This window comes from Quercus robur, chromosome 1 (genome assembly GCF_932294415.1).
Source record: "Quercus robur chromosome 1, dhQueRobu3.1, whole genome shotgun sequence".
NCBI classification, from domain to species: domain Eukaryota; kingdom Viridiplantae; phylum Streptophyta; class Magnoliopsida; order Fagales; family Fagaceae; genus Quercus; species Quercus robur.
Genome location: NC_065534.1, coordinates 8,964,667 through 8,989,896, shown reverse-complemented (window position 1 = coordinate 8,989,896; position 25,230 = coordinate 8,964,667). Strand labels below are relative to the sequence as shown.

At 39.8% G+C, this 25,230-nt stretch overlaps 3 protein-coding genes, 3 non-coding genes and 1 pseudogene across 6 annotated transcripts; 4 read left to right on the top strand and 3 right to left on the bottom strand.

The window, feature by feature from the left end:
* Window positions 1-432: 432 nt before the first annotated feature.
* On the top strand, window positions 433-1,095 carry LOC126713817 (uncharacterized). The gene has a single exon (XM_050413720.1). It carries the CDS (start codon window positions 433-435, stop codon window positions 1,093-1,095), a length of 663 nt encoding a protein of 220 aa, XP_050269677.1.
* Window positions 1,096-1,140: 45 nt separating this feature from the next.
* LOC126713738 (uncharacterized) lies at window positions 1,141-1,665 on the top strand. The gene has a single exon (XM_050413619.1). The coding sequence runs from the start codon at window positions 1,141-1,143 to the stop codon at window positions 1,663-1,665; it is 525 nt and encodes a 174-aa protein (XP_050269576.1).
* A 12,423-nt stretch (window positions 1,666-14,088) lies between these two features.
* On the bottom strand, window positions 14,089-14,160 carry TRNAG-UCC (transfer RNA glycine (anticodon UCC)). Its single transcript has one exon. It is a non-coding gene; the product is annotated as a tRNA-Gly (tRNA).
* A 1,429-nt stretch (window positions 14,161-15,589) lies between these two features.
* TRNAG-UCC (transfer RNA glycine (anticodon UCC)) lies at window positions 15,590-15,661 on the bottom strand. Its single transcript has one exon. It is a non-coding gene; the product is annotated as a tRNA-Gly (tRNA).
* A 60-nt stretch (window positions 15,662-15,721) lies between these two features.
* Window positions 15,722-19,344, top strand: LOC126719393 (uncharacterized). The gene is made up of 3 exons (XM_050421953.1): window positions 15,722-15,913; window positions 17,583-17,966; window positions 18,348-19,344. The coding sequence occupies exons 1-3, from the start codon at window positions 15,784-15,786 to the stop codon at window positions 19,061-19,063; spliced, it is 1,230 nt and encodes a 409-aa protein (XP_050277910.1). The 5' UTR covers window positions 15,722-15,783; the 3' UTR covers window positions 19,064-19,344.
* A 634-nt stretch (window positions 19,345-19,978) lies between these two features.
* Window positions 19,979-20,050, bottom strand: TRNAG-UCC (transfer RNA glycine (anticodon UCC)). The gene has a single exon. It is a non-coding gene; the product is annotated as a tRNA-Gly (tRNA).
* A 1,466-nt stretch (window positions 20,051-21,516) lies between these two features.
* LOC126719385 (phytoene synthase 2, chloroplastic-like) lies at window positions 21,517-23,853 on the top strand (annotated as a pseudogene).
* Window positions 23,854-25,230: the final 1,377 nt, after the last annotated feature.

The window sequence follows — 25,230 nt, the reverse complement described above, 5'->3', positions numbered from 1 at the left end:
AAAAGCCCATCTTACCAGGGCCTAGCAAACGATGCCATGAGTAAGGCCCTGGACCGCATCTCCTAGTCACCCTTCACACTTAGGATAGAGGGGGTTGAGCTTCCTCGACGGTTCCACCAACCCGCTTTTGCTATATATAATGGTCGGACGGACCTAGTAGAGCACGTAAGCCAGTTTAACCAGAGGATGGCCGTCCATTCCAGGGACGAAGCGTTGATGTGCAAAGTGTTTCCATCCAGTTTAGGACCCATGGCGATGAGATGGTTCGATGGCCTCAAGCCAAACTCCATAAACTCTTTTAAGCAAATGACACAGGCTTTCGGTTCTCGCTTCATAACTAGTAGCAGAGTCCCTCGGCCCCTAAACTCCCTCATGTCCTTATCCATGCGAGAAGGAGAGACCCTGAAGGCCTACTCAGACAGATATTGGGAAATGTATAATGAGATAGAGGGAAATTACGATGACGTCACCATTAGCACATTCAAGAGGGGCCTGCCAACAGAGCATGGTTTAAGAAAGTCCCTGACTAGGAAACCGGTCACTAGCGTGCGCCAACTCATGGACAGAATCGACAAGTACAAGAGAGTCGAAGAAGACCAACAGACAGGAAAGGGCAAAGCGAAGGTTGTCCCTCAAGAGAGGAGGGACTTCAGATCGAACCGCTTTAACAATAGTAACCGGCCAAGAAGGGATTACTCGGAGCAGTCTGGATCCACAGGGGCACAGGCAGTCCATGCTGTGTTCCGAGAACCATTACATAAGATCCTTGAGAAAGTGAAGAACGAATCGTTCTTTCAATGGCCAAGCAGGATGGCAGGCGACCCCGCGAAACGTAACCAGAATCTGTATTGCGAGTATCACCAAGAACCGGGCCACACCACCGATGATTGCAGGAATCTGAAAAACCACTTGGACCGGCTGGTCCGAGAGGGAAAGTTGAGGCATCTATTGCATCACCCTGTTGGATGGCGGGAGCAGTCGAACATCGAAACAAGACAAAGCACATTGAGACCACCCATTGGCATGATAAATGTCATTCTTGCCGCACCAGGAAGGACCGACTCCCATCCTTTTAGAGTGATGTCAGTGGGCTGACTCCCCGCTGAAACTGACTACCGGGAGTCTAAGAGGGCTAGAGGGATGGTCACGCCCCTAATCGGATTCTCGGATGAGGACAAACTGGGAACCCTCCAGCCCCACGACAATGCTCTAGTCATCACGCTCAGGATTGGGGGATATGACGTGAAGAGGGTGCTAGTCGATCAAGGCAGCGCCGTGGAAGTAATGTACCCCGACTTGTACAAGGGGCTGAAGCTGAAACCAGAGGACCTGACAGCATACGACTCCCCTTTAGTGAGTTTCGAGGGAAAGACCATCACTCCGAAAGGCATGATTAGGCTGCCTATACAAACAGGCTCGGACGTAGTGGAGGTGGACTTCATAGTGATAGCCGCTTACTCCCCCTACACCGCCATTGTAGCTAGATCGTGGCTTCACGCCCTAGGGGCTGTGTCATCAACCTTACACCAAAAGGTGAAGTATTCGTCGGAGGGTCGAGTGAAAGAAGTAATAGGGAACCAAGCCATGGCCCAGCAATGCATGGTGTCCGCCATCTCGCGACGACCGAGTACTGAGCCCTCCACCTCAGCCAAGAACGACTTATAGCAATTAACGACCCTGGCCCTAGCCTCGGGTAGTGAGGAACCTGCCGAGGGGGCGAATTGTGAGGATTTAGAGAAAGTTCTTGTGGGCTCCGACTCGGAAAGATTTTTTCAGGTCGGCTCAAAACTGCCGCCCCAAGAGAAGGAAGCACTAATTGACTTTCTCAGACAGAATGTGGACGTGTTTGCATGGGACGCCTACGAGGCTTTGGGGGTCGATCCAGATTTCATTTGCCACCACCTTAACGTTAGCCCGGCCGTAACACCTAAGAAGCAACCTCCTCGACGACCGTCGAAAGAGCATCCAGATGCGGTGAGAGAGGAGGTTATAAAATTGAAGAAAGCAGGGGCTATCAAGGAGGTCTTTTACCCCGAGTGGCTGGCCAACACAATCGTGGTGAAGAAGAAGAGTGGGAAATGGCGGGTCTACGTGGACTTCACAGACCTAAATAAAGCCTGCCCGAAGGATCCTTTCCCTATGCCTCGGATAGACCGATTGGTGGATTCGACCTTGGGACACCCTCAAATGAGTTTTTTGGATGCCTTCCAAGGCTACCATCAGATACCCCTGGCTGCCAAGGACTAAGAAAAAATGGCTTTTGTCACCCCCGTTGGAAACTACCATTACAAGGTAATTCCCTTTGGCTTGAATAATGCTGGGTCGACCTACCAGAGGGTGATGACCAGGATGTTTGAACTACAGATGGGTAAGAGCATCGAAGTCTATGTAGATGACATGGTGGTGAAGAGCAAGTTAGTGTCCAACCACGTCAGAGACCTCGGCGATGTCTTTGGAATTCTGAGAAAGTACAGGCTGCGCCTGAACGCGTCCAAGTGTACATTCGAAGTGGGGTCAGGGAAATTCTTAGGTTACATGGTGACCCATAGAAGCATTGAAGTCAGCCCCGACCAAATTAGAGCTATCCATAGCCTACAGCTTCCTTGGAACCCCAAAGAGGTCCAAAAACTCACTGGCATAATTGCCGCCCTAAACCGTTTCATCTCCCGCTCGGTGGACAGGTGCAGGCCTTTCTTTCTCTTATTAAACAAGTGGAAAGGCTTCGAGTGGATTGAAGAATGCGCCTTAGCCTTCCAGCAGCTTAAGGAATACCTGTCTCGGCCACCAATCATGTCCAGTCCTAAAGCCGACGAGGTGCTATTCGCCTATATTGCGGTAGCCCCTCACGCAGTGAGTCTAGTGCTAATCCGAGAAGACAACGACACACAACGGCCCGTCTACTACGTAAGCAAATTGTTGCACGAGGTAGAGATCCGTTACCTCCCCCTCGAAAAGGCCGTCCTGGCAATCGTACAAGCCACGCGAAAGCTCCCCCACTACTTTCAGGCACATACCATTGTTGTACTAACCCAACTCCCGCTCAGATCAATACTTCGGAGTGCTGACTACACGGGCAGAATAGCAAAGTGGGGGACGATTCTGGGCGCCTTTGACATTAGGTACATGCCTCGCTCAGCTGTGAAGGGTCAGGTTCTCGAGGATCTGGTAGCTGAGTTTGCCGAACCCACATTAGAAGGAGGAGGAGAGCTACTAAACCTAGACAAAAAACTGATCGGCATAATCTCTCAGCAAGAGCCCACTTGTTGAAAAGCACACGTTGACGGCACGGCTAACCAAAGGGGCTCAGGGGTGGGGCTCGTCCTGGTTTCCCCCAAGGGATTACCATCGAAAAATCATTAAGGCTGGGTTTCTCTGCCACGAATAACGAGGCGAAATATGAGGCATTATTCGAAGGAATGTTAATGATCCAGAAACTGGGTGGGAAATCCATAAACATGTTCTCGGACTCAAGACTTGTTATGGGACAAGTAAATGGGGAATTGGAGGCGAGGGATGAAAGAATGCAAGAGTACCTAGTCCAAGTCAAGCGCTTGTAGGCGCGTTTCAACCATTTCAGCCTAATGCACGTATCCAGGAGCGGGAACACCCACGCTGACTCCCTTGCAACGCTTGCCACCTCCTCGGCTCAACCACTCCCTCGGGTCATACTCGTAGAAGATTTATACAGGCCAACGATGGCGAGAACTGACTTGGCACGAGTTCACAATGTCAGGGTAGGGCTTAGCTGGATGGATCCTCAAGTACTATTTTTGAAGAACGACACCTTACCAGAAGATAAGAACGAGGCCGACAAGATTAGAAGAAAGGCTTCTCGATTCTAGCTGTCTGAGGACTCCAAACTGTATAAGCGCTCATTTTCAGGACCATACTTGCTATGCGTGCACCCAGATGCCACTGAGCTTATCCTGGAAGAATTGCACGAAGGAATTTGTGGAAACCACACAGGGGGTCGGTCCTTGTCCCATAGGGCCATAACGCAAGGTTATTGGTGGCCGAGCATGCAGAAAGAGGCGCAGGAATATGTGAAGAAGTGCGATCAATGCCAAAGGTTTGCCCTGAATATACATCAACTAGGCGGAACTCTTAATCCGCTATCTAGCCCCTGGCCATTTGCGCAGTGGGGCCTAGACATCCTAGGACCTTTTCCTAAAGCAGTGGGGAACAAAAGGTTTCTTCTTATCGACACGGATTATTTCACAACATGGGTCGAAGTTGAGCCGCTGGCAAACATTAGAGACGTTGATGCCAAGATATTTGTTTGGAAAAATATCGTCACTAGGTTCGGAGTCCCTCATACCCTAATCTCGGACAATGGTCTCCAATTTGATAGTAAAGCTTTCAAAAGGTATTGTAGCGAGATGGGAGTTGCCAATAGGTATTCCACGCCGGCTTACCCACAGGGGAATGGATAGGCTGAAGCCGTCAATAAAGTCATAGTAAATGGGTTGAAAAAGAGATTAGATGACGTGAAAGGGAGGTGGGTAGAAGAGCTGCCCCATGTCTTGTGGACGTACCGCACCACACCACGTAGGTCCACAGGGGAAACCCCCTTTTCAATGACCTATGGAGCTGAGGCTGTTATTCCTCTAGAGACAAATTTCCCAACACTGAAAACCAACACATTCTGCCCCAATGCTAACAACGGATTGCTGGAAAAAAGCTTTGACCTCATCGAGGAAAGAAGGGAGAGAGCGATGATCCAACTCACCTACTACCAGCATAAGCTCAAGCAAGGTTACGATGCCAAGGTGAAGTTAAGACCCCTGGCACCCGAGGATCTGGTATTGAGGAAGGTCCTAGGCACTGCAAGAAATCCCACGTGGGGAAAACTCAGACCAAATTAGAAAGGCCCATATCGTATCACCTCGGTGGCCGGCATAGAGGCCTACTTTTTAGAAGATTTGGACAAACATGTAGTGCCACGCCCTTGGAATGTGAATAACCTGAAAAGGTACTATTATTAATGAAAGTTTGTAATTCTTGGCGCCACACCATTGTGCAATTTTATCTAAGTGTTAAACAGAACCCAAGTCTTGCCTGGCTCCTCGGACCACAGACTTGGGGGAAATTAACCACTACGCAATTCTATCTAAGTGTTAAACAGAACTCAAGTCCTGTCTGGCTCCTCGGACCACAGGCTTGGGGGAAATTAACCACTACGCGATTCTATCTAAGTGTTAAACAGAACCCAAGTCCTGTCTGGCTCCTCGGACCACAGGCTTGGAGGAAATTAACCACTACGCGATTCTATCTAAGTGTTAAACAGAACTCAAGTCCTGCCTGGCTCCTCGGACTACAGGCTTAGGGGAAATTAACTACTACGCGATTTTATCTAAGTGTTAAACAGAACCCAAGTCCTGCCTGGCTCCTCAGACCATAGGCTTGGGGGAAATTAACTACTGTGCAGTTTTATCTAAGTGTTAAACAGAAGCCAAGTCCCGCCTGGCTCCTCAGACCACAGGCTTGGGGGAAATTAACTACTGTGCAGTTTTATCTAAGTGTTAAACAGAACTCAGGTCTTGTGTGGCTCCTCGGACCACAGGCTTGGGGGAAATTAACCATGATGCAGGTCTATCTAGATGTTAAACAGATCCCAAATCCTGTGTGGCCCCTCAGATCACAGGCTTGGGGGAAATTAACCTTGATGCAGTTTTATCTAAGTGTTAACTATCATTTTTTCATTCATTCATTCATTCATGCTTGGCTGTATTACTTAAACTTCGAGTAACGTTTGGCCCTCAGCAGTTAGTAACATAACCAAAATTCATTCATAACAAAGGTAGAAAAGGATGCAATAAAACAAGGTTCAAAGAAGAAGTCATATCATTCATTAGGCTCCAAAATGTATTTTCTTACAAACATTGGCAAAATAAGGAAATAAAAGATAGAAGAAGACAACTACAAGAAAAGTCCTACTCTAAGTGTCCTAGGCTTTATCTTGGGCAGCACTCTTCGCAAGGACCTCTGCCTCAGGATGATCGCCTCCTGCCTTGGGCTCAGATATGGCCTCCTTGGATTGTACGACAACGTCCCTTATAGTAAGGGCGTCCTCAGGTGACTTGTCCTTTGCAAGTGGCTGCACCTCCTCGACTTCTGGTATAAGGGAATCCGAAGTAGTGACCCTAGTAGAGAAGGGCTCCTCAGGAGGAACCGAGTCCGGAATCTCGCGAATATCTTCAGGAAAGAAGATATTCTCAATCTTCCTAAGGTCGGAGTCCAAGGGAACTGCCGCCCAGTCCAAGGCCACTCCCCAGGACATAGTGATGTAGTCCCTGCAAACCGTAGTCACCTCCTCGGTCAGCCTAGCTTCGGTATTCGCCACTCCGCGTTCGTAGGAGGCTGCCACCACAGCCTCAGCCGCCTCCCTAGCTAAGCGAGCCACCTCTTTTGTCTTTGATAGCTCTGCCTTGAGGTCCAAGACCATCTGCTTCTCGGTCGCGAGGTTTATTTCGGACAGATGAAGCTGTTGGCGCATGTCCTTAGCCTGCTTGGTGGTGGTCTTAAGTCTGGCCTTAACACTGTCACGGGCCTTCAGCACCTCCTTTATTTCTTTATTCAGGCGATCCTTTTCCAGCCTGAGGACGCCGGTAGCCTTCTCCACGACGAGGCGAGACTAAACCTCAGTGTTCAAATCTTCACGAGATTTCTTGGCCCACGCCTCATCTACAAAAATTTGTTGAGTGACCTGCGTGGGAGTAATGGAAGATTGATTAAAATAAAATAACAAATAGGCAGGTGCGAAATAAAGAAGTTGAACAAGGAAGAGTCTTCGTTTACCATGGCCATATCTCTCTTCAGCGACATGAAGAGATTCGGTTGCCGAGTAGCTCGGAGCCCCTCCATGTCACAAGGCAGGAGAAGGAGCTGCTGCAAGGTCTCAGCAAGGTAAGACGCCTGTCCTCGTTGGAACTCCCACAGAGTCGCGTCCCATAAGATAGGGGCACCATCCAACTCTAGGCGTGGGGACCAGGTCCGCTTCTCCCTCCTCATAGCGGCCTCGTCTCGGCTATCAACAGATCTTGTCCTTTTTTCCTTGGGCTTTTTACCCTTCTTCTGTTGCTTAGCCTTTTCAGGGCCGACCTCGCCTTCTTCCAACTCTTCCACTGGTCTCTTCCGCCTCAAATTGGGAAGAGGTTGTAGCGTTGGGTCAGTTGATGGGGGAAGAGGAGGAGGAAGTTTGGCTGTAGCCTGCTCCTTGGGGGTATCCCTAGAAGACTGCCCCTTGTTTCTATTGGACAAGAGGCCTCTGAGACCAGACCTTGGCTTCAAATCCATGTCCTCTTCTTCAATCTCCTGGCTCGTGTCAACCTGAGCAATTACCAAGCCAAGGGTGGGAGCCGCCGAGGAACGGTCTATGTCTAAGCCGGAGTCTGAGAGCTCTACAGGCTTAGCTAATACCTCTCCCTCCTCGGCGAAGCGAAATTGGTCAATTTGAGCCTCAAGAGATGAGTGCAAGGAATAGCTCCTTCTCCTAGGACAACTACCTCTGGAAGAACGCACTGAACAGGCAATTGGACGGGAGGTAGGTCTCTCCGAGCAAGAAAGCCTGGTTTAGAAACGTCGATGCGAGCTAATCGGGGACTTCTAGCCATGATGGCTTGACCGGCGTCCACTAAAGCGTGTGAAAGGGGCTCGTAGTCCAAGATAAAAGGAGTGGCACGCAATTGCCCGTCCTCACTCACAAAAATTTCGAACCTTAGGAGGAAGTTAAGGGCCTAGACGTTGACCAAACTTAGCCGCAGAGTTGTTTGTTCTTTGTTCTTTGTCTGCAAAAACCCAAAGGAAGGGTTATGTTAGTCCGAGGAGACAAATAATCAAAACTAAAGCCGAAATAAGGAAGAGAAAAACTCGAGACTAAGATCCCCTCCAAGGGATCTGACCCTACAGTGCCCCACCTGGTGTTCCCGCCCTAACTGGGCAGTGAAGACTGTCGTGCCATGCTCCGAAGACGATCAAAAGGTCGTCCTTCAAGCCTTTGTTGGACTTGGGAAGGCAGGATATCAGTCTCACCTCGTCGGACCTGGATTTCAGGTAATACGACTCATTGAGGCTATGACATTCATATAGGTGACCTACATCGTGCCATGAGAGGCCGAGGTTCATCTGTTCATTCAGAGCGTCTACGCACCCCAGGATTCAGAACATGTTCGCAGCGCACTGGTGGGGGGCCAACCTATGACCACGCAAATAATCCCTAGTTATTCTCCCCATAGGGATCGTCATTCCTCCTTCTATGAAAGCTATCATTGGAATGGTGACCTGCCCCGTCTTTCTCTTGGTTAAGATCTCGTCCGAGGAGCAATATTCTAGACCTACTCTCGGCGAGATATGATATTTGGCCCTGAAGCCTTCCATACCGGCCAGAGAGTCTACCAGTTTCTCAAGCTTACCCATCCCACTAACCCTAGGCGACGCGAAGAAGGTTTACTTAAGGAAGAAAGCCGAGAAAGGCAACGGAGGGGAAAGGCTAAGTAATACAGGAAATGAGCACTTACGGGAGCGAAGATCCTAAACCTCTCGAGCTTCTAAAGAACTCGCCGGGAATCTTCAAGGGAGTGTCTATGGAGTTTTGTATGCTTTGCAAAAAGAAGTGCTGGAGTGCTCTGGGACGCTTGAGTGTTTTTTCAAAAAATGGAAGTAATTCCCCTTGGAAATCTTATATAGCGAGGAGAAACTGAACGGGCTTATTCCCGCCCAGAGAATTGGGAAAATATCAACCGTTGATCAAGCGCCCTACCGTTGGATTCGAAGGACATAAAGCCGCCTAGTGCAATAATTAGCGCCTCATGGGTTACGAAACGCCAGAAGCAGTAATGAGGCACGTGGGGCTGTACCTCCACATGCGTAAAACAAGGATTTACAATAAGTAATCCCATAAGTGTCAAAATCCCGCATTTTCTCATCGGATAAGAGGGAAAGAACCGGAATTTTGAGGGACTATTGTAGGGGTAAAGTCCCTAGATCATACAATGGGCCTTAGGCCCCATATAAAATTCAACCATGTCCGAGGAGAAGGTGTGGGTACCAAAAGAGCTCCCGGCCCAATTCTTATGGGGCCAAAATTGTTTAAAAGGCAGTCCGAGGAGAAATGTCTCATTGGACGTACCAAATGTGGCTCGAACATGCACTCTGCCAGCTATAAGGATTCACTCCAACGAGTATTATTAACAGGGATGAGTCCCACAAGCCCATAAGAGGGAGGAAAGTGTAGGATACCAAGGGAGAGGCTACAGCTGCCACATTAAATGCATAGCAGCTACTTTTCCGACCGCATTAATGTGTAGAGGACTTGTGAACAGTGTTACCTTGGCTACCACAACTCACAGAAAGATGGGAGAGATGTCCGATGGGATGGGCACTCAAGTGAAGGTCCAATGATCAATAAGTGTAAGGTCCTGATGACTTCAAGGGGGCTATATAAGAGGGGGGAGTCCCCATGAAGAAGGGGACCAGAAAAAGGAGGAACTTAGAACAGAAGAAGAGGGTGAGAACCATAGCCTTTGATCAGAGACAGAAATACATCCCCTACGTCTCCTCGGACCGTATATCTAATGGACATGAAGGAGATTTTCTTATTTTCAATTGTTGTATGGCCCAATGTTAACTAGTACGCACTTCGTTAGGGCCTAGTTCTGTAACCCACTCTCTACAAATTCATTGTTTAGGGCTCCTTGGACCAGAACCCCATACCTGTTGGGCCTGGATCCCGAATCGTGACCCTACAGGTACAATATTCATTTTCCTATAAAATTTTAGAACTACTCTGCTGACAATTTTTAGTATTACATATTGACCTGCCTAATCAAAATCTAATATGGGACTAATAAGGAATTTTTTGTTTTTTCAAAAAAAATAAAATGGTCCTCTATATGGAATTTTTTTTGAAGAAGATATCAAATATTAGTATATCACCTCAACTGGTAAAGTTTTTATTGGTTAAATAAGAGATCTGTCTTAGTCTGGGTATTGTCATTGCGTGATTGGATTTGAAGATGCAATTTTTTTTTTTTTTTTTATACCAGATAAAATTTCTACTTTAGCCTAATCTAAGTATATATGTGTGCGAAACTCCCCGCTGGAGACTTGAACCCCGACCCTTACCCCCCACACCCATAAGCATTTATACTTGTAAAGTGACTACTATACCAAGGATGCGAGGTGAAGATGCAAAATTATTAATATAGAAAAGAATGGCCAGAACCAAAATGTCTAAAATGTTTCATTATTATATAGATTTAATGAGAAAGAGCCAACGAGGTCACATCAAAATAGTGATTGAAAAAGACTTTAATGTAATGTTATTATGGTGATTATAGGGAGTTATTTACTATTATTTTCCGTATGTATAGTGCTGAAGGTGAGAACAATTACATTTCTCCAATCTTTGTGTTTACATTTGATTTATTTCAAAATTAAGGAATTTAATGAATAATTATTAGTTTCACAATTTTAATTATAAATTTATTTTTTCTCTCTAGTTTGGGTTTGACCCCTTATTAATAACCCATATTCAGCCCCCTATGGTGTGAAAGTGTAAGAGTCTCGGACTGGCATTAAATGATGCTTACAAACATGTGTTGGTTTGAGTCACACACTTTAGCAAAAAAATGTTGTGCTGTGATGTGGATAGCCATAACTTACCTAAGGGTACTCTATACCATATTGAATTGGAATTTAAATTGACAAGGTTAGTGACCACACACACACACGATAGCGATACCCTTTTTTTCCCATAAAAAGGGTACATTGTTTGTTAGAAGGAGTTGAAAAACAAACAGAACACCAGAATCAAAGAGGTGATACCTAGTGCTAAAGAGACTTTGGCATTTTTTTGGCTGTTTCTTTTGAACCCGTTACGCAACGCAAACATACAAAAAAAAATATTCCATTTCCTTGTCAAGTTGGTCTTTTACCAACTTATCATAAAAAGAAATAAACAAAGTGTACGTTTTTTGTATGAAGATTTATTAGATCTCTTCCTGCAAACTTTGGAGTTTGGAGAAGTTATAATAATGTTTTGCTCAAATAGATGGCGACAAAGTCTTACCGACACATTGTCAATTTTTTAATTAGGAAAGCATGAAAAGTGTAGAAACTTTCCGACTAATATGGACCATATTATTATTCAGCAAAAAAAAATATGGACCATATTATTGTAGTCATACATTTTCTATTGAAGGATGGGGCGGTGAGTACATGCGTCTTCTTCTTCTTGTTTTTTGGGTCTATTCTCGTTGTCAGAAATTGGCCCAAAAGTCAATCAAACAAAAGCCCAATTAGCAACATTTATTGACAGAAGAATTTAGAGGCCGGCACACATGAACCAAAAAGTCAAATAATAAGTAATTATTTAGTGTCCTTTTGTGAATCTTACATATTAAATTTATGATAAAATTTACTATTCAAATGAGAGAAGAGAACCGGAATTTTGAGTCTTACTCTAAAAATTCTAAATAATTTTCTTTAAGAGTACAAACTTGAACGACAAAAGCTTAATATATATGCAATTAAACTATTTATATAGCTCACGGCACATAGTGCAACAGATTCTTTAGATTTCTTAATGGCTTAATTTGGGAAGAAAAAGTATATTAATCTTTGCTGCTATTTTGATTGATTTTGGATTTGAATTCTCAAAGAGGGTCGAGTTCCTTACTCACCATATCTCATCACAAAAAATAGCAAAGAAAAAACAAGAAGAACTTTCTTCATTTATATCAATGCCCAAAAATCCTTTGGGATTTTAAAAAAAAAAAAAAAAAGTCTTACCCAATCATGTAATGGTCTTGAGCTCATACATGCAAAATTAAAAGATCAAAGCTAACAGAGAGTCAGAGACCATGATATACCAAAAAAAAAAAAAAAAAAAACGTAGACTAATCATTTCAGGCTTGGTAGGTGATATATCGATATCAAATATTGGAGTAGCTAGAAAGTTAAAAAATTATCCAAATAAAACTCTAATTTCACTTGAAAATCTGTACCATCCTTCCTATTTAAAACTGGTTTTAGTCCATTCTACTTTTAATCCGTTGATATTTTCAAAAAATAGTCATACAATCAGTTCATGACTCAACCCAAATAGGACAACACCTGTACACCTACAGCACCAAGATAACAACGCCACCAGAAGGCTACAAAACCAGGTCAGCTAAAACAAAATCAGAACACAAAGATCTCAGAAGTCAGAACTTAGAGTCTTAGACACATTACCAAAATTTAGTATCAATTCAATGTACAATTGAAAGAGCTAAATATTGAAAGGTATTATCTTGGGGATGGTAGTTCTGGTGTAAATTGAAAGAGCTAAATAAATTGTGTTCCTTTCTGATTTTTGTCAAAAGGCTTAGACAATATGAGCATGAAGACAAAATAAACATGACTACAGAATTCTGCAAGTTTAGATAAAGACTCATCAATGAGGTTAATATTAAAGTGTTCAAGCTCATCACCAGCTATGCCCAAAAGACTAAATAAAAAGAAAACAATAACAAATTTTTAATTTTCTTTAAAAAAAAAAAAATGCAAATGATTTTATTATATGCATTTGCCGTGAGTCAAATCCGGGTCTATTGCTTGGAAGGTAAGGGGTTGTTTGGATGAGAGAGTTTTGAGTGATATGATTGTGTTTTCATCACTCATCATCCAAAATTTGTGGGACCCACAGAAAATTTTTTGTTTGGATACCATCACTCATATTTGGTCACCCGGTTTTGGTCATCCAATCACTCAAAAAACTGAGTGATGAAGACCAAAAATGAAAACACAATTCAGCTGTTTTCATCACTCAAAACCGGTCACTCAGTGGCAAGTCCGTAAATTAGCTGAGACTGTGGGCCCCTTCACCAGTGCATTGTCACATCCATCACCAACGACTCTGTCTCTCTCTTTCTTCTTTCTCCTTTCTCCAGCAGCATTCTTTCTCTCTTCCTCTTTCTTCTTTCCCCTTTCTCCTTCTCCCAGCAACAAGTGACATTTCTTCATAAATTTTTTCTCCTTCTCCCACTAGACCGACGAGTAGTGTCCAAGCTCCTCCACCTCTGCTGCGCATCGGACTCCGCCGACTCCGCCGCCGCATTGCTCAACGGAGAGCTCGGAACTCTGCCGCTCGTCAACGAGTTCGATGACGAGACAGGCCTCTCGCCTCTCCACACGACGGCCGAGTCTCCAACGTTTTGGTTCTTCTTCTTCTTCTTTCTTTTTCCTTCTTCAGATTTTTTTTTTTTTTTGGTTCTTCTGCTTCTTTCTTTTTCCGTCTTCTTCAGACCCACACCCGGTTTTTTTTTTTTTTGGTTCTTCTTCTTCTTTCTTTTTCTTTCTTTCTTTCTTCTTTAGACCCACTCCATCATTTTCATACATGCATAAATTTATACCCAGAAATGTGGGTGGCTGTGGTGGGTTTAGATCTGAGATGTGGGTGGCTGTTATGGGTTCAGATTTGTGGTTTGGGTTCGGATTTGATTTGGGCATAAGGTCTGTATTTGTGATTTTTGATTTGGGTATTTGTGGGTTTTGATTTGAACATCTGTGGGTACCTATGAGTTTATGTTTGTATTCATTTGTGTTTGTATGTTTATGATGGTTTGGCCGTAGGTTTGGGATAGGATTGTTCTTGTTGATGTGTGTGTACATGAGAAATGAAAGAGAAAGAGGATAGCTTCAGTGAGAGTAACAGGGCAATGGTGACTGAAGGTGGAAGAGAATGAAAGGAAGAGAGGGAGGGGGAAGGCGGGTAGGCTAACAGAATTTATGACATAGTGCTCAGGTATGGGTCCCACAAAAAGTAGAAAAAATTGAGTGATGAGAAATTGAAAATATGTGCCAAATAGGTGGGTAGGAAATTGGGGGTATTTTGAGTGATGAGTAATGAGTGATGAGTGATAAATGATGGGTGATGAATAACGAGTGATGAGTGATGAGTGACCATTTTTTTTAAACCAAACAAGGCCTAATTATCCTAAACGTTGGACTACAAACGCACATGTGGGCTTTGAGCACTAGTGTCTCATTTCCAAATTTGCCCTTGAAAATAATATTTATAAATAAAATAAAATAAAAATGCATAAATGCGTCTGCCGGGAGTCGAACCCGGGTCTATTGCTTGGAAGGCAATTATCCTAACCGTTGGACTACAAACGCCATGGTTGTAATAAAGATGTTATAAATATTATTTTCATTAAGGTAAATTTGTCTGTAAAGAATATTCTTCTATGGTTCTCTTTTTTTTTTTTTTTTTTTTTTTTTTGGGGGCTTAATAGTTGTCTCTCTTTCATGCAGCTATGAAGTTGCTTCCTCTGAGGCAAATTATCTCTGCAACCCATCAAAGTTTCCAAAGGAGAAGAATCCCAGCAAACCCAATTTACATTTCACACACACTGGGTGATTTTACTTTAGTATATATCATCTCCAAAAGGTCTGATTTATAAGGTAAAAATAGTAAATTTGTTTTCCATGGAAAAGAAAAAACAAGTTAGGCAGTGGGCATTTTAATCCAAAGTTTTGTACCACACTTTCCCTCCCATTTTTCTCCATTTTGGAGAGATCAAGTTTTGGTGGGCCCAGAGAGAAAACAGCCGGGTTTTATTATTTTTCTCTCCCCCTCCCCCTTCAACCAAACACTGACACTAGAGTATACCAAGATTCAACAAACTCAATCTAATGTCAGTTTAGCCCAAAAGCTTTATTTGAAGATCAAAAGAACAATCCATTATTTTAAACGTTTTTTATTATTAATAAAGAAGTCAAAACAGTCTTTAATTAGTGCTTTCTAGGATGTATCAGACTTTATGTTTTATTTCTCCTAGGCAAACAAGTATTTTATTGTGTTTCTAGTTCTTAAAAGTCATATCTGACTTTGGTCATGTTAAGTGAGTGTTTTAATTATTTTTTTTTTTTTCCTATACTTGGAGGCTGTTCCAAACTCAATTTAAACCTTTTGGCTGAAGTAAATAAAACTCAGAGTGTATTATCAGAATTAAAAAATAAAGTCTAATACATCCTAAGAGATACTAATTAAAGATTGTTTTAACTTCTTTATTATTAATAATAATAATAATAAACGCTTAAAATAATGGGTTGTTCTTTTGATTCAAGGAAAGCTTTTGGGCTGAATTTACATTAGATTGGGCTTGCTGGATTTTGGAACACTCCAGTATCAAACACTCATTCCACCCATTTTCTCTCCTATTTTCCACTCAACATTTTTCATCCCCTAAAATCGTCCCAACCAAACATACCCTTCTTGATGTTGTAACTTGTAAGGGATGAATATCCTGTATATTATGTCTGTTAATTAATTCAATGCAATGAGTTTTTCTTTTCTCTATAATTTTACATTACAGATGAAGTAGCTCCAAAGTTATGTTCCATGCAGCAATTAATAATTGCAAGGACTCTGAAACAATCAATTGCATGGATATATGTCCTAATTAAGTAGTCTCAGAATTCACTTGCTTGTTGGATATACTGGGGTGTTTAAAAAAGAAGTTACAAAGATTTTTCAAAACTTGCCCTTGAAAATAATAATTACAAATAAAATAAGAAAGCATAGGACAAAAAAATGAATCAATGCGTTTGCCGGGAGTCGAACCCGGGTCTATTGCTTGGAAGGCAATTATCCTAACCGTTGGACTACAAACGCCCAACTTGTCGTATAAATGCTATACATATATTTTGACTAAGTTTTAGTGTATTAGGAAATCTAGCTTTTTCCTCTATCTCCTCTATCACTATTCACTGTGGTTATCTCTCTCTGGTGCAGCTATGGAGTCACTTTCTCTGAAGCAAATTATCTCTGTAACCCATCATAGTTTCCTCAGAAGAAGAAACCCAATTCACAAACAAACTGGGCGTTTCCACTTTAGAATCCTCTCCAAAAAATCTGATTTCCAAGGTAAAAAAAAAAAATACTAACTTTGTTTTCCATAGAAAAAAAATTTTGAATTTTGTTTACTTTCTTTTATTTCCTCTATTCTAAGGAACCAAATGGAAAGGCTAAGCAGGATAGATTGATTTTTTTTTTTCTTTGGGGGTGTGTAAAGTAGAGATTTTTATATGGTTACCTGATATGTATGTACTATGTAGTGCTAATTGATAAAAATATTAGAGTAATGATAATATGGTTTTTGGGTTTTTTTTTTTTTTTTTTAAATGAATGAAAAAATCAATCTTTTCATTACTTAAGGAAATTGGATAGAAAGTAAAGGATTACAGTGATCATATTGAGCTATGTCTTTAATATGTATGTCTCTAAATTTGTGAATTGTAAGAGTATTCAATTCACTTTCAACTAACCTGAGTTGACTACATATAAGGTTATTTAAACTTGACTCTATCAAATACATAATATATATTATACTAATAGTTCTAGTCAATCTTGTTTTGCCAATTATATAAGAAGTTTTAACTTGCAATGATAAGTAAAACTTATGGAGTACTGTCTTATGGTATTGATTTCTCTTACTGTTAAATTTTACCCATCATTTTGTGTTGCGGCTGGTTTTCAAAATACTGGTGATAAATCAACATGATTTATGAAAATTGAAGTCTTATATGCATGATTTGGATACACCGTTATTGCTTTTGATTGTCAATGCTTCGTTGTAAACAAAATGGCGTAAATGACTCTTGGTGTTGGTTGGAGTGTTATTTTTGATGTGTATGGTGGTGGTAATAGACTAATAGCTTTGTAATTGTTTGTAGCCTTGGACGCTGATATTATATGTGATCCTTATTGAGAAAACATGCATGTCTTTCCTTTTGATGAATTAACAAGGCCTTTCTTGATGTTGTAAGGGAAGATATCCAAAATATTGTGGCTGTTGATCTTTCTTTTTTTTTTTTTTTTTTTTCTCTGTAATTTTAACATAGTCTCTGCAAAAAACTACTCTATAATTTTACATTAGAGATGAAGTAGCTCCAAAGTTATGTGTCATGCAGCAATTAATAATTTCAAGGACTCCGAAACAAGTAATTGCAAGGATATATGTCCTAAATAGTCACAGAATTCATTTGATTGATTTAGGTTTCTTCTTCTATAGAGCTCATCATTTCAAAGTCCTGAACAATCCTGCCTTCTATTTTGTGCTGCCTCAGAATGATTTCCTTTGTTCATCATTTCCATGACATGGACAGTAGAAGGCATGTCAAGATTATGATTTGTGCAGCCTTCTATTTTAAGCAGCCATGTCATAAAGCCAGTTGTTACACAATCGGTGGATCAATAACATAGTTGTGGTAAAATATGTTAGGATTTCCATTGAATATTTCAATCCAAAACTGCTAATGTGTCAATTTGAATGTTTCCATTGATAGCTCTAGTTATTGACTGTCTTCTCTTCTCTTTATAGTTATTATCTTATACATAGGGATGGGTTATTCCTTTCTTCCAATACTAAATCAGCATAGATAGTAGTTCTGCACATTATCATTACAAGAGCAGTAGTATCTGCATTACCGTGGCACTAGGGTTATAGACTTTATTTTCTCATTCTGCTTTAGCATTAGGTTGAAGCACTTTCTAGTTCTTCAATCTTCAAGTAAATTAATAGGCTTGTGTACAGATTTTCAGGGCTATGCAAAACCTTTCCATCTCTTGCCAGCCAAAGAAGTGAAAGCCTACACAGATACCACTGCAGAAAAGATTTTTAAATCTGTGAATGAGGATGGATCACAGTGTTTATACAAGGTCAAGCTCGGTACAAGTAACATCTATGGCTCAAGTCTGAGTGACTTAAATGCTGGGATTCTCCTATGCTTGATAGATGAAAATGGTAATACCATATTACAGAGGATACCAGCCAGTTTGATGACAGATCATTCGACAAAATCAGAGGATGTGGTTGACCCAGAGATACTCCATTTCCAAAGAGGTTCTGTTGATGAGTTCACCTTTGAGGGACCTAATCTGGGAAGAGTCGAAGCTCTTTGGATAAGTCTTGAATCAGGTTAGTCTCTGCTAGGGATACTTCAATACTTGCTGGAACAGTATGCTACACTTATGTATCTCTCTTTTGCATCCCAACTGAGGAATGTGAGGAATGATTTATGGAAAAACACATAGATTTAGGCACTCAGAGCACATTTTAAAAGTTACTTCTGTCTCTTCAGTATGATGATGTAATCGTATCTCTTTACTAGCCTATTAGTTGATCAACTCTAGGATCATAGACATTACTAACTATTTACTGAGGTTTCCTCTTTAATTACTTGTTTAACAAAGATTGGTTTCTTTTAAAACTTCAAAAGCAACATGAATTTACCTATATATGATCCATTTTTGGCCAGGAAAGATTCTAACACCGTTCCATTTCTATCTCCAAGGTCAGGTCAGTGGAGATTAGGAAGTGTGAGCTTGACAGCAATTTGTGGGAGTCAACCTTCATTAGAAGAACAAGATGGAGACGAACATAAGTATTTTGGCTTCCAATATGATTTTCAAACTGAGGATATTTTGCTTGGGGAGGGAAGTGACGTATCCATGGTGGAACTTAGACCTCACGTTGCTACAAAGTTTTTTGGGGTTGACTCATTTGCCTTCTTTGGCAAAAGCCTCTCCCAACAGACTTCATTCACGAGTCATGGGACATCAATCGAGGAAAGCATGAGGGAATATGCAGATTTGAAGATCTCTTTGCTACTTTATGATGCCATTCTGATCTTTGTTGGTACATCAGTTGCTTCATTCTCAGCTGGGGAAAATACTGCTTTTGCATTCCTAACTGGTGGTCTTAGTGGTTTCTTGTATCTGTTGCTATTACAGAGGTCCGTTGATGGTTTACCAGTTTCAAGAGATCCAGCATCTATTTCCAGGAAGACAGAAGGGACTGATAGCATGTTTGGAGGATTCAGGGGTCCAGTATCAAGTCTAGCATTGGTGATTGGTTTTGCTTTATTCATAGTGAAGTATAGCTCTGGAGATATTCCCTTGGCATGGACACCAAAAGAACTTGTGGTTGGTATGATGGGATTTCTTGCTTGTAAAGTTGCCGTGGTTTTGGCAGCATTGAAGCCCATGCCAATGGGTCTAAAGATAAAAAAGTGATATGCTGGCTCGTTTTCCCCCAATGAGGAAGAAAGGAGAGAAAAATATAAGTGTGTTTGAAACCAATTTGAGTCACGCATCTGTATCTATTCAGGAAAACATTTATAGGCACAATTCATACTTCCTTGAAGAGAACTGATGAGTGATGACTTAACTAATAGATATATGTATATTCCATCTTGTTTTCCCTGTTCTTAACACTTGTATATCATTGTTTAGAACACTATAGGAGGAACAAAAAGATTGTTTATTTCTCATTACTAAATGTCAATTTTTCATAACCTTTATTGTTTTCTGGAGATGCTTGATTTGGCTGATATAGTAAGTGTGGTTTTTGAAAGTAATTCTCATTTTGGATGTCAAGAAAACTGAGAGAGAAATCAAAGTTAGAGAAAAAATTAAGAACAAAACTCTCACTACAAAATTGTTTAGAAGGCCCTGGCAAACGAACATTAGTGGAAAGCAATTTCAGTGTAATTACTGCTTTAAGAGTTTTGAACTACCAACATTCATGCGTAGAATGAATCTGTACTTTAAACACATTTGTGTTAATGTTAGTAATAAGAACATCAAAGCACCACGTTTGATTGAAAATGAAACCAATTGTACTCTAGCTAGTTTAAGTGGCATACCTTCAGTATCTTATTTCCAGGACTCTCAAGTCCCTATGGTGATGACTGTTTACCATGTGAAGGACCCAACAAAAAGAAAAAGATAAATATATCAAGTGGTCCAGTTTCTTTTTCCAAAAGTGAGGTCTTTAATAGTTCTCAAAAAATATATATAAAATGTGTACTTATTTTCTATTTCTTTTGTTGCAGCTAGGAATGTCTTTTTCCATTGGATGTCAATCGTCCTAGTTATTATCGAGAGGACATTACTGCAAAACAATAAACAAAAAAACAAATATACGTGTGCGTTTGCCGGGAGTCGAACCCGGGTCTATTGCTTGGAAGGCAATTATCCTAACCGTTGGACTACAAACGCCCATGTGGCTGTGTGCACCAATAAAAGATTTTGTTCGTTAGTGTCTCATTTCCAAATTTGGAGGATGGAAAAGAAATACATACAACTTGTAGTTTACATGCAAATTATATGATAGTTGTCACTTTTTAGTTTTTACTATTTCAGAATTAAACCCACTTAAATCTTAAGCAAAACAAACTAAAAAGTATTAATAATTATAATAGGGAGAGATTAAGTCCATTAAGAAGCTAGCTTGAGGTATTCAAACTTCAAAGGTGCTTCATGGAAAATGACATAGCAATTCATGTACCATTTTTTTTTCCTTCTGTATTTAGCTAGAACTTTACATTCTTATCTACAATCTCACATAGTTAATTGCCAATTGGACAGAAACTTCAGGACTTAGCAATCTAAACATAACTGAAAGACAAAGACATGGGAAATGAAGTTAAGGGTTTGAAGGGGGTATCATTGGGTGATACAAGATTCTAAAGCAAGGTTGCACAAGAAGACAGATGTTCCAACAAAGCTTGGTTCGTTGAGTACAAGACAATTACACAGCATCTTTGTAAAACACATGATTCCCTTGCATCATATAAGGTCTATATGTCTTTATTGGTATAAATTAAACATACATTGCAGACTTGCAGTATCCATCGTATGTACATGTTGGACAATAATATATAAAACAGTTGTAGCCATCCATTTTAATTAATTCTACAATCCCCTAATTTTATCTGATTACGTTAAATTATCATGCTTCCTAGTGTCTTTATTTGTTGTCACATATTGTCAAATATATTATTGCTTCTGAATTCACAATGTTTCAAACTTATTGGTAAGAAAATGGAAGTAACATTTAATAGCCATATGATAAGCTAAAAAATACTTCTTTCTATTCGGCTGCTTATAATAAGATCAAAGAGACTTTGCACCCAAGAAAATGCCAAGATTTGAATCATTATATCCTTGATAGTACTTTGTAGAGGAGTCATTCTTTTTTAGTACTACGATAGTTTTTTTAGTATCGGACAAATCCGGTGTCATTGTAAAACACGTCTTTCCCTTTTGCACGCCAAAGAAGGTGTCATTGTAAAACACATCTGCACGCCAAAGGTGTATATAATATGGGTTTAGGATACAAAGTACAAAAATGATAGCACATTGCACAAACTGCCATATGAACATATCAACAATCATGAGGCAAATACATTAAATAATCTCAACCATTCATTTTCTAGATGAACTTCCTAATTTGACAGATCAACTCCTAGTATTTTGGATTTTCTACAATGAAAAATGGACACTATAAACCTTTAGTGGGAAAATAGTGTAACATAAAAGCACAAAATAAGATGGAAGTTTTTAAATGTTTCTTTATAGGGGCCATCTGCAGCATATTCCACATGACATCATACATTGAAATCTTGGCTATAATATTAATAAGATAACTAGAACGCATACATAGAGATTTACTCAATGTCCTACAAGCTTAACTTTCATTCATAAGAGTAGATGACATCTTGTCTCTTACACCTTTAGTCTTTTAAAAGCAGCAAAAAGAATTGCCATATGTGTTCAATATTTGCACCTGCAGCTAAGCCTTGCATCAGTGTAAGCAATGGCAAATTCCCATCTCGAAAATCTACAGTTACAAGAGCTGAAGTGGCCATGTCTCCCCAGCAAAAAAGCACAAGCATTTTCCCAGCATTGGCAATGCATGGCATTCCTTTTGCTGATTTACATGTACAGGAAATTGTAGAAAGGCAGTCTAAAAACTTAGCCAGGGAAGATACTAGAGAAAAGCCGCAGTTCCACCCTAAGTTTCTTGCAGAAGCATACGAAAGGTGCAGGGACATTTGTGCAGAATATGCCAAGACCTTCTATCTAGGTCCAACTTCATTTCCTTTCTTTCATCAGTTTGACAATATTATCCAATATCTAATATATTATTCAAGTCTTATATGGATGGTTCAATGATTCTCTTATGATGTATGACTGCTAATAGATTCCATTCAATAGGTACACATTTACACGCACATACACATAATATGAGTTTGTGAGTCAACACAAATTCTTCCCATGATGTTTGCCTTCAATTTCGACACTAGTATCTAATTCTATCCAATTTTGTTTTAAGTTTGATGTTAAGTTTCGGGGCACTGTCTTGATGCAGGAACTTTGCTAATGACCAAGGAGCGACAGAAAGCGATATGGGCAATATATGGTAAGAATGTGTCCTAGATCATTGCAACTGAAATAGATTTTGATTTGCAAGAAAATCAAAGGAAATAAATTTTTAATAATAACAACCATGTGCGTAAGAAAGTCATTATTTTTCATCTTTAGATGGTTAGCTAATCTATTGAGAATCCATAGCCAACCCCAAAAATTTGGGACCAAGGTTTTCAACCAACAAACTAGGCAGTGCTAAACCGATACCAACCACAGAAGTCAAGGGGTTCCATTTAGAGCTATTCTAACTGATCCTAAATCTCTACATACACTTAAAGCAATTGTAAAATTGACAACTGAATATTTTGGTTTTTCTTTATAAATTATGAACTGCTTCTCTATAGTTTGGTGCAGGAGAACAGATGAACTCGTCGATGGCCCTAATGCTGGTCATATGAGCTCTGCGGTTCTTAATAGGTGGGAAGACAGACTGCAAGACATTTTCAATGGACGCCCTTATGACATGCTCGATGCTGCACTAACGGATACTGTTTTCAAGTTCCCTTTAGACATCAAGGTGCTTGGGATTTCTGCCTTTTAAGTTGATTTTTTTTAGTTGAGATCCATTTCTTAGTGCACTGACCATGCTATTTTATTCACTTCATAATTTTTTTTTCTTCATTCAAAAAAAAAAAAAAAAATTCATATTCCTAGTGCCTCGCTTGTAATAAAACAAACCTTTCATTCATATATTTTTCTGAAATGTCCCACTTTGATACATTTCATTTTCTTTCCAATCATAGTCATTTAGGGACATGATCGAAGGAATGAGAATGGATACAGGGAAATGTTCGCTATAAAAACTTTCAAGAACTCTACCTTTACTGCTACTATGTGGCTGGAACAGTTGGCCTAATGAGTGTTCCAGTAATGGGAATTGCACCAGAATCTCCAGTTTCTGCTCAAACTATATATAATGCAGCTCTCTACTTGGGTATTGGAAATCAACTGACCAACATTCTCAGAGATGTGGGAGAGGAGTAAGTTCAAACTATTGTACTTCACTTTCTCCCCCATCGACTCAATCAATCTCTCCAAACTTTGTTTAAGTACTTGTTTCAGTGCTTCAAGAGGGAGAGTTTATCTTCCACAAGATGAGCTTGCACAGTTTGGATTATGCGACGAGGATGTTTTCACAGGGAAAGTCACTGATAGGTGGAGAGAGTTCATGAAAGAGCAGATAACAAGGGCAAGGCTCTACTTCAACCTGGCAGAGGTGGGAGCTTCTCAGCTTGACAAGGCTAGCCGTTGGCCAGTATGTTCCACTTTATAAATTCTCACTCTTCCTCTCATAAAATTTTAAATTTAAAGCATTAATTCTAGCATCAAAACATTTGTGGTGTTTTTGCAGGTATGGACATCCTTACTATTGTATCGTAAGATCTTGGATGCAATCGAAGATAACGATTACGATAACTTGACAAAACGAGCTTATGTTGGGAGGACTAAGAAACTTCTCATGTTGCCTCTAGCTTACACTAGATCTCTATCTGCACCTAGCTTGATCCTTAACTAATAGTTTTTTGTAAATGCGAGTTGTAAAACATGTGTATCTTTACTTTGAAAGACTAGAATCTTGTTCTGTCCGATTATTGAAATTGCTTGCGACATATATATATAAGGGAAGAACTTGGGATGTGCTCAGGTCAAATAGGAGCATCTAGAAATTCATTGTTAAACAATTATCACCACATTTAGTAATTGTTAAATACAATTTTTTTTTTTCCATCTATACCTTGTTTAGTTTAGCCGTTGTTTAAACAAATTGATATGCTACAATCAAAATCATTTTTCGCAACAAAACAATGATCCAAAAGTTCAACCATGTTGAAATATTCAATACTTTTGAGTAATTTGATTAGTTAAGTGTTGAAGTATATTTACAAAAGCGTGAAGGCTTAATATTGTAATTTGGTCTATATTTGAGCAAGATATATATATATATATATATATATATATCAATATTGTCTTATAATTTCAAGGAATTTTAATAAATTATATGAAGTTTAATTAATGAATAATATACATACATACCTGCATACATACATATATATATATAAATTAGCGGTATACCAGTAATGACGAGCACCGTAAAGGTACAATAATAATAACCGGTATTGAAATATATTGTTCTTTGTACCAAACTAAAACGGTCTTTGGTACGAAATTGATTTCCTTGATTGCATGCCTTGCATTATTGTTTTCTTTATTTGGCTACTTACATTGTCATGTGCTTATGGTTTGTACATATATTGTAAATGTACTATATCATTAATGATGATTAATTAATATCCTAATATCTTGAGATTTTAATTTTTGTGAACTAATATCTTACAAGATATTGTCAACATTAGCCATCTAATCTCCTAAGAAAATATAAGAAAAAAATTTACTTTATATCCAATTCCATTAAAAAAACATATTTAAAAAAAAATAAACAACTTTCACAGTGGATTTTTGTTACGAGCACACACCAAAACCAATATACATTTTCAAGAGCAAACACTGTGGGCCACCAACATGCTTAAATTTTAGTTTGTCATCACATACTAAATTCTTGAATTCCCTTTGAATACTACATCTTTTGATCTTTCCTTTATATGCTGAAATTGTTCTCAAGACACATGGTTTTTTTTTTTTAACAAACATACGTGTTGAATTCATGATTTTTTGTATTACAATATGTTTTCACATGAAATTAATGTAATAACATTTCTTAATCCTATCCCACATGACATTTAAATTTTTTGATTTTCAGTGATATACTTAGTGGGAAAAGTGATGTTAAATTACTTTTTAGAAAAGGTAGAGTGATAGAAACAGTGGTAATCAGGTGGAAAAATTTTTTATAGAGAGATTTTTTTTTTTTTTTGATCACTAGAGAGATTTTTGATACAAAAGAAACTTGAAATCTCATATGTCTTACATACAATTCTCGTAAATTACTTTTTAGAAAATGTAGAGTG